This window comes from Photinus pyralis, unplaced genomic scaffold, assembly GCF_008802855.1.
Source record: "Photinus pyralis isolate 1611_PpyrPB1 unplaced genomic scaffold, Ppyr1.3 Ppyr1.4_unclustered_Scaffold2792, whole genome shotgun sequence".
Classification (NCBI taxonomy): Eukaryota; Metazoa; Arthropoda; class Insecta; order Coleoptera; family Lampyridae; genus Photinus; species Photinus pyralis.
The window spans coordinates 13,435-29,455 of record NW_022171267.1 but is presented as its reverse complement, the minus strand read 5'-3'; the positions used below and the strand labels follow the sequence as shown (position 1 = coordinate 29,455).

The window sequence follows — 16,021 nt, the reverse complement described above, 5'->3', positions numbered from 1 at the left end:
TTACCTAACCTAAACACGCGTGCAATCTGGCGCGCACAGCAGAGTAATGAAGTTGGCCATTTTGAGGGCTAGGAGGCAGTCCTGGAATTGGCGCGTTTTTTGAATTGGCTGTAAATTGTGCGAATTCTGGCGGGTAAGTAGGGGTACTACATTGAGTGATCTTGAGGGCGGGGTGAGCATATAATCTTAAAATTTTTATTTATTCAACATTTTCTTTAAAAATTAACCTAACATTTTACTTTGATAATAGATGGATTTTCATAATTTTTGGTTCCAACCTGTGTTTCAACCACAATTTATGAATTTTTTGAAAAAAAGTTTTTAAGTCATAGATTGGGATAAAGCCATACATTGAGTATCGAAGTAAAACGTTTGGTTGATTTTTAAAGAAAATGTTGCATAAAAATCGATTCGAGATCGTTTGATCAAACTACACGAGTTCTTTTGTATAGTCAAATAAACCGTTTGATCGTTTTCGGCATCAAGGTAAAACGTTTGGTCACTTTTCCAAAGAAATCGGTGCATAAATCACAATTTTAAGTAAATTTTTCTCTATAACTTTGGACCTTGTCGAGATAGGAACCTGAAATTGGATTGTTTTTGACTAATATAATAAATCTGTGAACTAAATTTAGATAAAATCAGATGTTGCTAAGAGTTGTAGTAAAAAAAGACAATGTTAGCTCGCGTATGTCAGGAATTATGATTCTGTGCAGCAGTTGTGAGTTGTTACAGTCTTTTGACGGTACAAGAGAACTACTATTTACATTTGGTCATATTCGTATGAAGTAACGTCATCCAAATACAAATTCATTTCCGAGTCAAAATTTTGCTGAGACTCGTATCCAAGACCCAGTTCAATGCTCCTACTGCAGGTGTGCACAATTGGTCTCCTTGCAACTCCAATATAATTATGGAATGACACAGAAATGTCCTCAGGCATGTGGATTGAAGCAGTGGCAAATAATAAAAATTTGGATAATCGGTGCATTGGTAGCGATCCCACATAGTTTTGGAAGTAAAAAAAAGTTTGTTCTTCAATGTTGTTAGGATGTTCAACTGTAAGCTTCAAAACATTCATAACTTTTTCTGCGGTTGGTTGTTTGGACGACCAAATTTGAATAATGTCGTCTAATGGGACATTATTTAAAAATTCTAATATCCTGGGTTGCAGGCCTACTCGCATTTCAGCATATAATTCTGCTGTGTCTTTAATAATTACTTTTTCAGCGATAGTAATAATCTGCTCTTCAATATCACATTCTCTAGGAATGTCAAGCATATTATTAGTAGAAAACAGGCTGGTGAGTCTCCCAATTTCGGCTTCAGACAATTCTGTAAAACTATGTAATGCCTTTTTTACCAACTTTCTTTCTGCAATAGTGAGTAGTAGCAAGAAGTCTTGCAAAAGAATATTTTTATGTTGGCTGTAATCCTCAGTTTTAAGTGATAGACCAGTAAAAGTATATATAGCCAGCTTATTAGGAAAGGTGCCTGTTAATAACATCATGTGTCCTAGAATGCGGCCCAATATCTTAAAGTCTCCTTTCAACTTTCTCAGTTTATGGAGGGGGATGTATGGTACTAAGACATCATTTCCTTTGAAATAAGTATGAGATGCAAAAATTTCATTCCAAAAGATGGTAAATAATTCGACAGTTAGGCCGCCACCATCTACGCCTTTTTCATCCACGAATTGAACGGAGAGTTTCTTACAACCTATTCCTTCATTTTGGTATATACTGAACATAACGTCAATGACATCTTGCCGTTTTACATCAACTAGTTGTGTATCTGCATCCTCTTGCAAGGTGGGAAAAACAACTTCACTTTGTGTAAAAATATCATATGTCCACTCTTCTGTATGTGCTACAAAAATGAAATGTTAAATATACAACAAAATTTTATACTTACTTGTTTCTAAAACGTCTTGTAAAAGTGATGTGGAGGAAGATGATGAACCAGCTACTGGAAGGATCGAAGCTTCCGGTAGAGTGATACCTCCAGAAAAATTACTAATATCCGACACTGTAGTAGCAGACATCAAAAACTGTCTTTCTCTGCTAGGTCTTATAGAAGCTAATGAACGTTTTTTGTATCATAGATAGGTAAATCAAACAGGAAATACTTACGAGATAATTCTAAATTCGAAACTGCAGTGGCAGGTATGTGAGACCGTCTTTCTCTGCTCGGTCTTGTAGAAGCTAATGAACGTTTTTTGTATCATAGACAGGTAAATCAAACAGGAAATACTTACGAGATAATTCTAAATTCGAAACTGCAGTATCAGGCATCAGAGACCGTCTTTCTCTGCTCGGTCTTTTAGAAGCTAATTAATATTATTTGTATTATAGATAGGTACATAAAACAGAAAATACTTACAAGGTAATTCAAAATCTGAATCATATTCTGAGTCATTAAAACTAACAGGACTCTGGTTCTCCTTTTCAAGAATGGGCAGATTATTGGGAAAGTCGTGATTTGGAATAAGTATCAGCATTCCATTCCCAAGTTGTAGTTCAAGGTCTAAACCATTAAACCTCTCCGGCAGCTCCAAATGAATCAGCATTTTCTGACGATCACACTTAGCTAATGTAAAATCAGACATTCTTAGCAAATCCCTAATACTGTTAGGAAATGCTTGGACAATCTCATCTTTAATACGCGATGATGGCCAGCTTCTTTTTATTGAGATGGGCCCAGCTTGTCCTATGTAAATAAACCATAGTTTCAAACAGAGTAAGTAAACATAAATTACTTGGCATTAAACTAAAACAATTTGGATAAACGTCAAAACTATTTTATTAGTTTCAAGAAGAATGTTTGCATGTAAAACGCGAGATAACGAAATACTGAATTCATTTTGCTTGAAAATTATTCAAAATAATTTCAATTGGCTCCTTGAGCTAGTATATTATTACATTTTTAGATTCCATATGCAATTCTAAGATACTTTTGTACATCACATTATGTGTCTAAAATCTACTGTTTTTGATTTAATTAAATTATAAAAAAAATGCTGTTTGCAGACTAGCAGTTGCAAAACAGTTCTAATTACTTGAGCAACATAATGAACAGGACTGAATGGAATTTTACAAACACAAAGACCACATCCTGCAGTTCGCCAAGAATCTACGTGCCTTGGAATGGAAGATAGGCCGGCCCTGCTTCACGTGGAACACCACTATAGACCAAACAGTGGCAGCTTTGGGGATACACATAGAACAGTGGGAGAAGTGGAGCAGAGACAAACACCAAATGAAGAAAGAAAGCAGACGAATACTGGAGGTGGAGGAAGAATCAGACATAAGCACAAGCAGCCAAGAGGAGGAGGAGGAGGAGGAAGAGGCAGAAGAAAGTGCCGAGGGAGAACAATAGTGAAGGGAAGGTAAGAACAGGGGGAAGGAAGCGATGTCAGAGAACGGAGACATTGGAAACTAATGAAGAGATGGAAGTAAGGAGGCTGACAGAAAGCAGAGTTCCCACTAAGGCAGATTACCAGTGGCGAAGCTGGGGCCGTACCCTTGCGGGTCGGGCAAAACCCCAGTTAGCCGCCCCCCCACAACCTTCCCAATCCATAAAATCCACCACATTGTTTGGCATATGTCGCGACCCAGCGCAATGGCAACAAAAGTGGTGGAGATGCACCCCTGTTAGCTTCTACCAGGGACGCATCTCCATGACAGTTGACTAAATTCTGGGGGAGGCGGCAACGCCAGGCATATGTCAAAGTATCAAGTATCAAAAGATGGGTCTAACGTATTTTGTTGACATTTTGGGACCAAATACAGCGACTTGACAATTTTTATTTATAAAGAATTTGTTTACTCAATTTTTAAAAATAGAACACCCAGTATATTTTTTCAGTTTTGGATTCTACAATACATCTAAGATAACAGTCCCTATGTATCTTTTAAAAAATGTAATGTTTGTTTATCTATGAATTAAAGCTTTTAATGCGCAATAATAGGAATCAACACATATTTGAGTCGCTTTATAATCTCTGTATAACATTTGATCTTAAAAGTTTCAACAAAACGTTAGAAGCATCTCTCTGCATAAGAAATCTAAAAATGTAATAACATATGGAGTGTTCTATTTAAGATAACGAAGTTGATGTTCACATGTAATATAGTTACATAAGCAGAAATGCTACACACTACAATATTTTTATTAAATAGATTGTAACCTCTTTAAGTGTGCAAATTTTTGTGACACACCCTGTATAAAGACAAATCCATAAATAACAGTCGATAAAGAGTTTCACAAATGACTGTGCCTTTGAATTTCTATTTACTTACCTAAACCTCTCTTATTTAAAAACTTCTGCTCATGGATTGCTGGCAAGAAGTCACAGTGAGCCAACTTCATTAAAAATATCCTCCTTTTATAAGTGTTACTACTTTTTCTACCACGTTTTGGTGTTTCAAGGCTACGATTAGGTCTGAATGATTGTCGTGTGACAGCTAATAAATTTTGAAGTGATGATGAAGTTTGCTCTTCTGGCGTGGGGTTGTAGGCTACTGTGTTGATTGCCCTCAGAATGCTTCCAACAGAATTACTTGTGATATTTCTCTCTGAAAATAAAATTAATTAACAGGTGTTACAAATTTATAATTATTGTATGCATGACCTTTTGTACAACTACAAATTAAGCCACACTTAAGTAGAGATATTGGTAAAGATTAAAAACAATTCTTGAAACCATTTGTATAACAATGATTAAAAGTTGAGACAATACTTAAAACGTGGCTGAACTTTGAGGAAAAGGACATTATTCATAATGAATTATCTACTTACCCATTATGACTGTAATTTACTACACGAGCATACAGAAAATAAATATTATTTACTGTCTCTAATCTCTATTAATAATAAAATTGCACGTACACCGTACACCTAACTTCTCCACTTCCAAGGTTTCAATTTCAAGCTTCACATACAACATATGCAACTGCACAAACATAACAACTCTTGGAATGCACTAATGCAGTGTTGTCAGATTCATTTTAAACTTAACAGTTGTACTAGAAGTCCGACAGATGGCGGTAATTTTCTATATCTAAGATATTTGAAATGCGCTTCAATACCAATATCTAAGATATTTTAAATTAGATCACTACATTATAACATATCTAAGATATTTACATATTTGTCGTTTTGAAATAAGAAAATTAAATTTATTTGTTAACTCAAATACTACCTAAAACATGATAGTCAGAAAGAAATGTTTGGATTTAAAAATATCGATTGATATTTTTAAATGAATTAAAAATATCATTTGATATTTTTAAATGAATTAAAAATATCGTTTGATATTTTTAAATCACTGTTTTAGAAATATCTATAACGTATTGTAATACATCTACAGCATTTTAAATATCTAAGATATTTGTAATTATTTAATATTATCTCTTAGATATAATGATTTCATGTAAAATTATTTTTTTTAATCTTTTAATTCCGTAGGTATTTAAAAGTAAAACGGCGTTCCATAGTAATCCGTATGTGTATCTACAAAAGAAGTTTATTTATAAACATATATTGCTTCAGCATTATTATTAACAGGTTAACTGTTATACACATTCACTTATGAGTGTTGCAAAATATATTGAATTCATGCAACATGGTACCAATGATATTGATATAAATCACAGTGTAAGTTATTTAAGTGCTGCAGTTAACGTGCCAATATGATGCAAGTATATGAACACAGATCACATACAGTGAGTACCTACCCCAACCAGCAAAGCGTTGCAGATGTGACCCAACACCATAGCTAAATACTTGCGTCATGCTGGACACCTTCATTTTATTTATTTTATTGGCCATTACATGAGCATCTGTTGATTTTGTCAATAATCGTGTATCATCATACGTATCCAAAAAGTACAGTAATTCGATATGTTTCCATGTAGCTACTTGCTCCACACCATTCTTGGTAAAATGAAGGTTTTTGGTTAATAAGTTATTTCTAAGGCCTTTAAACAGATGTGGCACATCGTACAGAGGCACAATTTCTTGATTATTAATGAAGAAACCAAGATGAGGATTTTCCATTCCCTTTTGTAAAAAATACTCATTTGCATCTTTTAATAGTGCATTAATTGCCGCTTGATTAGCTGATCCTTGATCACAAATTGTAGCCACTACTTTAAGTCCAACTTGTTGACATACAGTAATAACTTCTTCAATCAGCTGCTTCAATTGTGTTGAGGAAAGAGGGCCATTCGAAAAAGTAAATGAAAAGGGTTGTTTCCACTGTCGATAAACACCCTTAATCATGAACACATTAGCATAATCAGCGAGATGGGGATACCGTTTCCCTCCATAATCAGCGACCCCCTCAATACAATCTAATTTGCTGTTATAGTGCAATGAAGGAGAGATGGCCATTTCATCGAATACCACAGCGCATAATTTTTCGTTCGTTGATAAATTTGCAACAACACTCTCGAGGCTATTTACAATGTGTTTGTTAATACCTGGACGATACGGTACTTTATTTAATAAGTTTGTTAAGGTTCGGCGTGATGGAAGGCAAAATATTTTTGAGAGAAGCCGATAACCTTTTCCACTCGCCTTTAACAACGATAGTGCCAATATTTTGTCGTCCAGGGAAAAGCGACGGGCCTTTGGTGGAAGTTGTTGTGTGCGGATTTGTTGCAGAATAAATTTATATGTGGTTTCATTCACTGCATCCATTAGGTCAGTGAATGTTGACTTTTTTGCCACCTTCTCAGCCAAAGCCAAACGTTTTTGCAAATTTCCAAATGTATGCTGTAATTTAGCTGTTTTCTTTCCCCATTCAGTCACGATCTGATACATCTTTTTGCAGCGTGGTGTTAATTGATTTTGTCGTGTCACTTCCACAGCATTTAAAATACGTCTTCTTTTGGAAACTTTAATAGACGGTTCTGGTTCTTTCATGGCGATCGTTGTTGAAGTTGTTGGTGTATCAATGTCGGGTATAAAAATAGACTCCATTATACCTATTAATAAACAACTGTGTTAATCCATCAAATTGTATACACTCCATACATACTTGGATCTTGTCTTACTGATGACACTTTCTGAGCATTATCTAATGACTGGCTGGTGGAATATTGGTCCGTGTCAGCAATGGAACCTACACAGACGCTCGTATCCATTGAAAATATTGCTGCAGATGTAGAGGTTGCCCCAGACGTTGAACAAATGCTTGTGGCAGATGTAGACATTACATCAGGAAATGCTACAAATACATACAGTGGTACTTCATTGTTGTAAAAACAAATGAATGTAAAATACCTGTTAAATACAGTGTAGGTACAGCAATTCGTGATAGCCCTCTTCTGGTACCAGGTACTAGATATTTTTGGGAAAAATGTCGATCACAAACATAAGAAGATTTATAAATTGTATATGGCTCCTGGCTCATAAGTGCGGAATTCTGTATAACTTCAACCCATTTCCGCAACATTTGTACATCTTTAGGGAATCGATGGCGTTTACTAGTTTTGTCAGTACAGCCAGGTACACAGCACTTGAGTTTGTACTTTATATATGGAAGGTCCATTACGCTGCGACGCACTAAACAACTAAAACAGTAAGATGTTTAAGGAATATACTATTTCGAAAAGTGGACTTACCTATTTACATTAATATCAAAACACCAAACACTTATAATTAATTCAACCTTTAATATACACGACACAACTATATTTTTCACAACTACACAAATACTTCGAACAGTAAACAGTTCAAGTTATTTATTTACAATTTACGAAACAGTAATGTTTTCCTATGTATTTACACCTGCAAGTTCTAGTGCACTATGTTTATTTACAAATGTTATTCAAGAACGGGTTATTTCACAAAAATCTGAGAACGAATCAAAAATGCACAACAACGCCGAAAATAAAATTCGCATTCGCACAATGATTACACGTAATTTGCGGTTAGAATCATAATCACGTGGTGAAACTGGAGACCCTAACCTGTTGCATTTCTTTCAGAGTACCCTGTCGGTTGCAAGGGCTATCTTTAGTTAAGTCTCGAACCAAAAAAATTGTATTCCATTCTCTTCCATATAAGATACCAATCTATCCGTATGTGATTTGTGAGTGTATTCATCTACCACAAGTTAAGAGCAGACCACCTCGAGGTAATCGACTCTGTCCGAGTGCAATCGACTACAACTCGGCCATCCTAACAAGAGATCGTCCTCGATCACTCATACCTATTGTCCTTACAAACTATGCAAAAATTTCACACAAATATAAACAAATGAAATCCTAAGTCTAGGGTCAAATACAATGAAATGTCAGTTTACATAAAGTATTTGTCACAACCAGATATACCTACTAAGACATAATTCAAAATAGTCATAATTTCTACATAAATACATAAATTTTAACATAAATGCATACAAGTTCACATCATAAGGCATTAATTAATTAATAAGGCATAAGTTCAGTACATAATACATAAGTTTCATAAATTCAAAAATCACATAATTTAGAGCATAAGTTTCACTAAAGGTCATAACACATAACTTCATAATTTTAGTGCATAAGTAATTCATAAGTATTATAAGTTTCAAATCTAAGTCAGCATAAAATGTCATAATTAGTTATTAAGTCAAAATCGATAGCTTTTAAATTTAAAGTTTAATTGTCGTGAAGCCACAACTTCATTGTGTCGGGTCCACAAACACTTTCAAATGGTAATCTCGTAATTTGGAAATCTTCAATATCGGTTATTAAATATCGATCATTACCCAAGACCTTTTTGACCGTATAAGGACCTCGATATTTAATTAAAAGCTTTTTATTAACACCTGGTTGGTATTAACATTTTTTATAACTACAAAATCTCCTTCCTTATAAATAAAAGGCTTTTTATGATTTTTATCGAAATACTCTATTTTTCATTTGCCTATTATATGTCAATTATATCTGTCATACTCGTATGTGATATATGAAGCAGTCTATTACGCCCAAGGGCATAATGAGATGACAATCCAATCCTCAAATGGCCTGTCAAATTGATTGACGGGGTTATATTATGTAATAAAAAAGATGCAACTTGATTCGTATGAAGCACTTTAATGTTGGGCAAACAATAATCATGATATTTGTATATTGGAAATGCATTCTTTGGAACGATGAAAAATAAAATGTTGTATGCACCTCACGCATTACTCAATATTTAACCCTCGGGCCGGAGGCCCTCGGGCTCTGTCGCCCTTTGCATAAATATCGCCTTAATGCCCTTGATGCATAAATAACTATAATGTCATCGTCTAAATTTTGACAAACCGATAAATTTTATTCAAACGTGTTTTCTTGCAGTACAGGTATGTTATGCACACGAGACAATGCATGAACATGCTTCATTTTATTTCCTTCACGATGGATTAACTCATAATTATAATTTTGAAGAGATAGTGCCCAACGATTAATTTTTGGGTTTATTACTTTTTTATTGAGTGCGAGCTTAATTGAGTTACAGTCTGTTATAATTTTAAAATGGATTCCTTGTAAATATTCATGAAATCTATCGAGTGAATAAATTATAGCTAAAAGTTCTAATTCGTAACTGTGTAATCTTGATTCTCTGTCTGTTGTTCTCTTAAGCGGCGTTTACATTAGTCAACTTCTGATCGGTCGATCGAGTTGATCGATCTGAGGTCGTTCGATAAAAAGATTTACATTTTAAGCGTTGTCGGCCGACATTCCTATCGTTCAAAATGGCGCCTAGTGAAACGTAAAGAAATTTTACGTGTAACATCATCAATTGTGGTTAATTTACCTGCTTAAATTTTCTTTGACACCTTTTGCTATACAGTGTAATGTTAGCATTGTTTGCAAAATAAAGAGCATTATTATTATAATTATTCATTTTTTCTTTCACAACAGCAACTGTCAATCCCTCCAAATTCATTTCTTGTATTATTCCGTCTATCGCCGTTTTCTTCAAATTACAGTTTTAATATGAGTCACTAGAATTGTTCCACAGACATTCATTCTGTTCATAAAGATCTATAAATTTAATGATTTATCTGTTTGAATCGATTGTCAACTAATTCTCGAGTGTTTAGACGGTCGACTGCGAGTTGAAACGACCGAGTTGTTCCACCAAAAGTAGCCAGGCAACTTCTAGTTGAACAACCGGTAGTCACTCGGCTCGGTTGAAAATCGGGTTTACATGGGCGATCGCCTAAAACTTCGTGTAAAATTGATAGGTGCTCCTCAATTGTTTCGGTTGCTATTAATACGTCATCAAAATAAACTAAAATGGTACTATCCTGAATTAAATCGCCAAATATTTTGTGGATATACCGTTGAAACACACGACGCGGGGCATTCGTAAGCCCAAAGGGTATCCGTAAAAATTCAAATTGTCCAATGGGTGTTATAAACGACGTAGGTATATTTAACCGAATCTTTTGCTATCTTTACATGATAAAACCAGTTTTTAGGTCCAAAGATGTATAATAGGTTTTATTTTTTAATCGATCTAGGTGATCTTCGATAAGTGGAGTCGGGAAATTATCCTTAATGGTTATTTTATTTAATTTCCTGTAGTCAACACAGAGCCTAATGTCCCCATCCCGCTTGCGAATTAATACGATCGGACTAGCATAAGGAGATTGACTAGGACGAATAATTCCCTCCTCTATTAACTGATTTAAAGTTAACTGAAGTTTTTCTTTCTCAGAAAATGAAAGTCTCCGTAGTCTAAAGGTTATGGGTTGATCGTGCTTAAGGGAAATTGTCATTTCAAAGTCATCATCGGTACTTAAATTATCAAAGTGTGTCTCATAATCTCTATAAAGTGACACTATTTTAAGTTTTGAGTCTTTATCGATTTCGAGATTAATTTTTAAACTGCGAGATTCCAATTCGGTTTCTGAAAGATAGTTAATATTCAAAATTTCTAAAGCATCATCTTTAACACATGAGAGATTTCCTCTTTTGATTTGAACACCCATGGGTCCGACAGTTATCTCCGCATTGGATGATTTAATAAAATCCCTACCTAGCAACATTCCATGACTCATAGTTTTGTCAGGTACCACACATAAATTAACATCAAAAGACATATCAGCAATTTTTATAACACTCTTAAACTTACCTAGGATTTCTATTGGACTTGCATTGACCCCAGCTAGTGATTCAGTTACTGATTCTGACGAATAACAAATTTTAGGAACAAAAGAACTTTGAATTAGACTTGAAACTCTACCAGTGTACTATTAAAGATTCTGACAATACCTTGCTCATCGTGTACAGACAGTAAAGAATGAAATATACAAGGAATTGACAGTTCTGAACGAATAACGTGGGCGACGTCATGTCTGGAGCGTTTCCGTTACAATATTTTCAATCACATGTACACATCGGATCATGAGATGTTTTTCAAATATACAAGAATGACTCCAGCATGTTTCGATATGTTACTCGAAATGATCAAACATAAATTATTAAAACGTAGTAGGAGGGAGTTCCTTATTCCAAAATTAAGATTGGCAATGACACTAAAATGTTTGGCACATGGGGGTTGTACAAAACTTTAAATTTATTTGGTTTTCCCTTGCCTTGCGCAGTTCAATTTATTTTATTTTTGTGGAAAGAGAATGTGGAATGTATGATTTGATTTGTAATCGTCTAACAATATACACTGTGGTGTACACGCCACCACTGTAATCCGCACGCCCCTGAAAAAGAAACAGCAACACAAGCACGCGTCAACGGCGTGAGTAAGGGTTGTCGATCACGTGAAACACCGCACTAAGCAAGGGATGCGCACGTGATCGCACCCCAGGGAGCGCGTGCAAAAGGATCCCAAGTTGTATAAAAGCCGCAACAATCGAGAGACAAAGGAGAGAAGTTTTTCTGCTCACCATAGCGAAAGATCTCTAGCTCTGCTCACCATAGCGAGCCCACCACCTTCACGGTAGCCGCAGGCGACGTACCCAAGAGGACTCCGATGACCGGAAGGCACCACGCAGAAGGAAAACGCTTGCAGAACGCAGTCCGCCGTTTTCTCCGGCGCTCGCCAATACCTCCACCGATCAGCCCTCTGCCACCGTCGCCAACACCGGAGAAGAAGTACCGTTTATGCCTGGCTCCCACGTCATTGGCGTATGCCAACGTTCCACCTTGGGAAATCAGCGAAGACGACCCGCGGAAACCTTTATTAGAACTCCGTTACAACTGTGCCCTTTTTGGCCCCAATTATAATTAAGATGTATATATGTAAATAAACCTTTTTGACCATCCAGTGGCGTACTCATTACGAACACACCGCACCAACGACCCCAGGGGGCCACGCCAACTCACAACACGAATTGAACCAGCAAAACATGATCCTAACGAGCCGGATTTGTATTACTTATTACAATTGTAATAAGCGTTAATCATTACGCGAAGTGTATTTCTCGTTCTCGCTCTTGCTCGTATATTGTTTAGTTTCTCGCATCAAGATAGCCGTCCAGGTGTTGCAGTCACGCAAGGCCACTACGAAGATACCGGCCAACTAAACATCTCGTCCTCGTCTCGTTATCACCAGAAGTTCTATCCAACAGCACGATAAGTCCCAGGCTTTATTCTTCACGAGTGATTAGGAAGTTGCAAGAGTTTACTTCATCACTAGCAGTAGCACCAACGAATACGCATCAACATAAGGTCAGATCGTTCCTTTTTTTACATTATTATTTCCTTATCACACGTACCTGTCTTTACCGTGCCGAATAAAAAAGAACAACTTTCAGTTTCAAGTTTGGAGCTAAGCGCAACTCTAATTGAAGATTTGCAGCGATTAAAAAACAAACGCTCATATTTAAAAAAACAACTTACCATTTTGCAAAATTATTTAGACGAACCAGATTCTGACAGTTGTAAGAATAAGGTTCAGAAACAATTCGAAGTTTGCGAAAGAGCTATTGATTCTTTTGAGTCATTTTTGGAAAGCATATTCGATGCTGACCATGACGATTTGTTTGATGAGTTTTTTTCAGAAAAGTCCGAGACGGATACATTTTTCGGCGTCTTAAAGACTAAAGTTATTTCAAAATTTGGCAAAGATAATCCGTCCACAATACGGACACTTCTCCCATCGAACGCAAATTGGCACGCTTGCCCCGTATTAATTTAACATCATTCTCGGGAAAATACGAAGAATGGTTAAGTTTCCGCGACTCCTTTCACTCTCTAATCGATTCGAATAAGTCACTAACAACAATTGAAAAATTTCAGTATTTAAAAGGTGCTGTAATTGGCGAAGCAGCAGCCGTCATAAAATGTTTGGAAACATCTGAGGCTAATTATGATCAAGCCAAAGATTTACTAAAAAGTAGATATGAAAATAAACGCGTCATTATCAGTAATCACATTAAAGCTATTTTTGAATTGCCTGTAGTTACAAGAGAATCGCACGATAATTTTCGCAACATGTTCGATTCCATTTTGCAGCACACACGTGCGTTAAAAGCAATGGGTCGCCCGGTAGAAGGTTACGATGACTTTCTGATTTATTTAATCACATCAAAATTCCCATTTTCGACACGTAAGGAATGGGAAGATAAGGGTAAGGTTTCCGAATTGCCTACTTTACAATTACTAACGGATTTTTTGCTGCAAAAATGTCACACTTTAGAAACAATACACGCAAATGAAGTTACTTTTCATCCAAATAAACAAATTGCCTCTCACAATATCAAGCGTTTCTCGAATAGTGCGAATTGTATTCTCAATACAAACATTTACTGTAACATTTGCAAGAGAGCTGATCATTTTGCCAGTCAGTGTCCAATTTTGTTGGATTTACCTGTGAACAATCGTATTTTGAAGGTTAAAGAAAGAAATTTATGTATAAACTGTTTAAGGGTAGGTCACAAATCAAGAGAGTGTAAATCTTCCCGATGCAAAAAATGCAATGGTGCTCACAATACCATTTTGCACATAAACCCTAACATAGGACATTCAGAAGGCCAATCTAGTAACCAGCTGCGGCTGTAAATGTAACCGTTGAATCTTCTTCCTTGCATTTATCTAATTTAACGCATGTACCTTCCAACGTGGTTTTATCAACATGCTTACTACAGATCAAAGGTAATGACGGGGTTTTTATAGATGCACGTGCAATACTGGATTCTGGATCTCAAATTAATATTATATCCACGAAATTGTGCAAAAGGTTGGGATTAATATCAAATACAGTTGAGCTATCTCTAACAGGCGTTTGCAACAAGTTTACAAAATGTAATCATACCACAACGTCACAAATTAGGTCAAAATATGGCAATTTCTCTATCAATTTAAATTTTTATGTGTTAGATTATATCACGAGTTATTTACCCACGAATTTGTTCAATAAGATTAACGTAAATTTACCTCAAAACACTTTCCTCGCGGATCCTGATTACAATATGGGCGGTGAAATAGATCTACTGATAGGGGCGGAAATATTTTACGGTTTACTTTTAGATGGGATAATTCACGCACAGCCAAAAGGATTAATACTAAAAGAAACAGTTTTCAGTTGGATAATTTCAGGTAGCATATCAGCTCCTAGGCCAAATAAATTAGCCTCGTGTAATTTAACTACGTTGCAAGAGTTAAACGAAAAGATCTCCGCATTTTGGGAAGTTGAAAGAGTTCCTAATATTCAAATAAGGTCCTTCGAAGAACAAAGATGTGAAACGCATTTTCAAAAAACAATTACTCGTGATTCCAGTGGTCGATTTGTAGCGTCGCTCCCTTGGACGACGAACCCAAAGTTGTTAGGTCATTCGCTAGAAATTGCTAAAAAACGTTTTCTAAATTTAGAGCGCAGGTTACTCAATCACAACGAGGAAAAATTAGAGTACGATAAGTTTTTGTGTGAGTATTTGCAATTAGGTCGTATGCGCGAAATGGGAGCGAATGGTTTTGGTTATTTTTTGCCACACCACGCAGTCCATAAAGCCGATAGTTTAACCACAAAAACAAGGGTTGTTTTCGACGCGTCTTCAAAAACGTCTACGGGCGTCTCGTTAAATGATCTTTTAATGACTGGCCCGGTAATCCAAAGCGATTTATTTAGTATCCTAATTAGATTTCGATTCCACAAATACGTTGTAACTGCAGACATCAGCAAGATGTATCGGCAGATATTGATTAATCCCGATGACACAAAATTTCAACAAATTTTGTATCGTTTTGAGCACAGTGAGCCGATAAAGGTATTTGAATTACTTACATTAACTTATGGGACGCGACCGGCTTCATTTATTGCAACGCGATGTTTAAAAGAATTGGCTCTAGCAATTGAAGATCAACCGCGAATTCAGAAAATTATCATGGAAGATTTTTACATGGATGATCTTATCACAGGGGCGGATAACCCCCAAGAATTAGTCTTTATCCGTGATAAGGTAAATCATATACTTTCGGAAGCAGGATTTCATTTACGCAAATGGGCGTCAAACAATCCAGACGTTTTAAATGGGTTTCATATGACTAACGTCACAAATTTAATATTGAACCTTAATCACGATGAATCTTTAAAAACATTAGGGGTAGGTTGGGCTCCTTCTTCAGACCTGATCCAATATAATGCGCATATGAATTCTACGAGATCAATCGTAACAAAACGGTTCATTTTAGCTAACGTCTCACAAATCTTTGATCCCTTAGGTCTTGTAGGTCCAGTCACGGTTATAGCAAAGCTGCTTATGCAGGACATTTGGAAATTACGCATTGGTTGGGATGTGGAGCTCTCGCAAAATTTAAAGCATCGTTGGGAGGAGATTTCAAGTCAATTACTTACCATTGGGGTAATAAAAATTCCGCGATGCGTGGCAACAGATCCTACCTCCAGTTTAGAATTACACGGATTTTCAGACCCCAGTGTAAGGGCGTACGGTGCCTGTATCTATATCAGGGAAATTTTAGTAGATAATTCGGTACGATGCCAACTGCTATGCGCTAAATCACGTGTAGCGCCGCTGAAAACTTTAACTTTGCCAAAATTAGAACTATGCGCTGCTCTA

General features: G+C 36.1%; 2 protein-coding genes across 4 annotated transcripts; both read right to left on the bottom strand.

Moving 5' to 3' along the window:
* Positions 1-42: 42 nt before the first annotated feature.
* On the bottom strand, positions 43-4,946 carry LOC116181908. Of its 3 annotated transcripts, XM_031502361.1 has the most exons (7): positions 4,801-4,945; positions 4,302-4,577; positions 2,383-2,709; positions 2,258-2,329; positions 2,133-2,204; positions 1,915-2,079; positions 43-1,869 (listed from the first exon to the last, which is right to left on the bottom strand). In XM_031502361.1, the coding sequence occupies exons 1-7, from the start codon at positions 4,802-4,804 to the stop codon at positions 764-766; spliced, it is 2,022 nt and encodes a 673-aa protein (XP_031358221.1). In that variant the 5' UTR covers positions 4,805-4,945; the 3' UTR covers positions 43-763. The 3 variants fall into 3 exon arrangements, with proteins under 3 accessions (XP_031358221.1, XP_031358222.1, XP_031358223.1); XM_031502362.1 differs by lacking the exon at positions 2,133-2,204 and having other exon boundaries at positions 4,801-4,946; XM_031502363.1 differs by lacking the exons at positions 2,133-2,204; positions 2,258-2,329 and having other exon boundaries at positions 4,801-4,946.
* A 910-nt stretch (positions 4,947-5,856) lies between these two features.
* LOC116181910 lies at positions 5,857-8,099 on the bottom strand (the record flags this gene model as incomplete). Its single annotated transcript, XM_031502365.1, has 3 exons — positions 7,291-8,099; positions 7,046-7,234; positions 5,857-6,992 (listed from the first exon to the last, which is right to left on the bottom strand). Coding segments are annotated over exons 1-3 (1,593 nt in total), but the record flags the coding sequence as incomplete, so codon positions are not given.
* Between the last annotated feature and the right edge of the window lie 7,922 nt (positions 8,100-16,021).

What these genes read in the sequence shown, in the direction of transcription:
- LOC116181908 (XM_031502361.1), bottom strand. An exon ending in TTTAAATAAGAGAGGTTTAG is followed by an intron (nt 2,710 to 4,301) that starts GTAAGTAAATAG and finishes TTATTTACATAG; the next exon opens with GACAAGCTGGGCCCATCTCA. An exon ending in TTCGAATTTAGAATTATCTC is followed by an intron (nt 2,080 to 2,132) that starts GTAAGTATTTCC and finishes AACGTTCATTAG; the next exon opens with CTTCTATAAGACCTAGCAGA.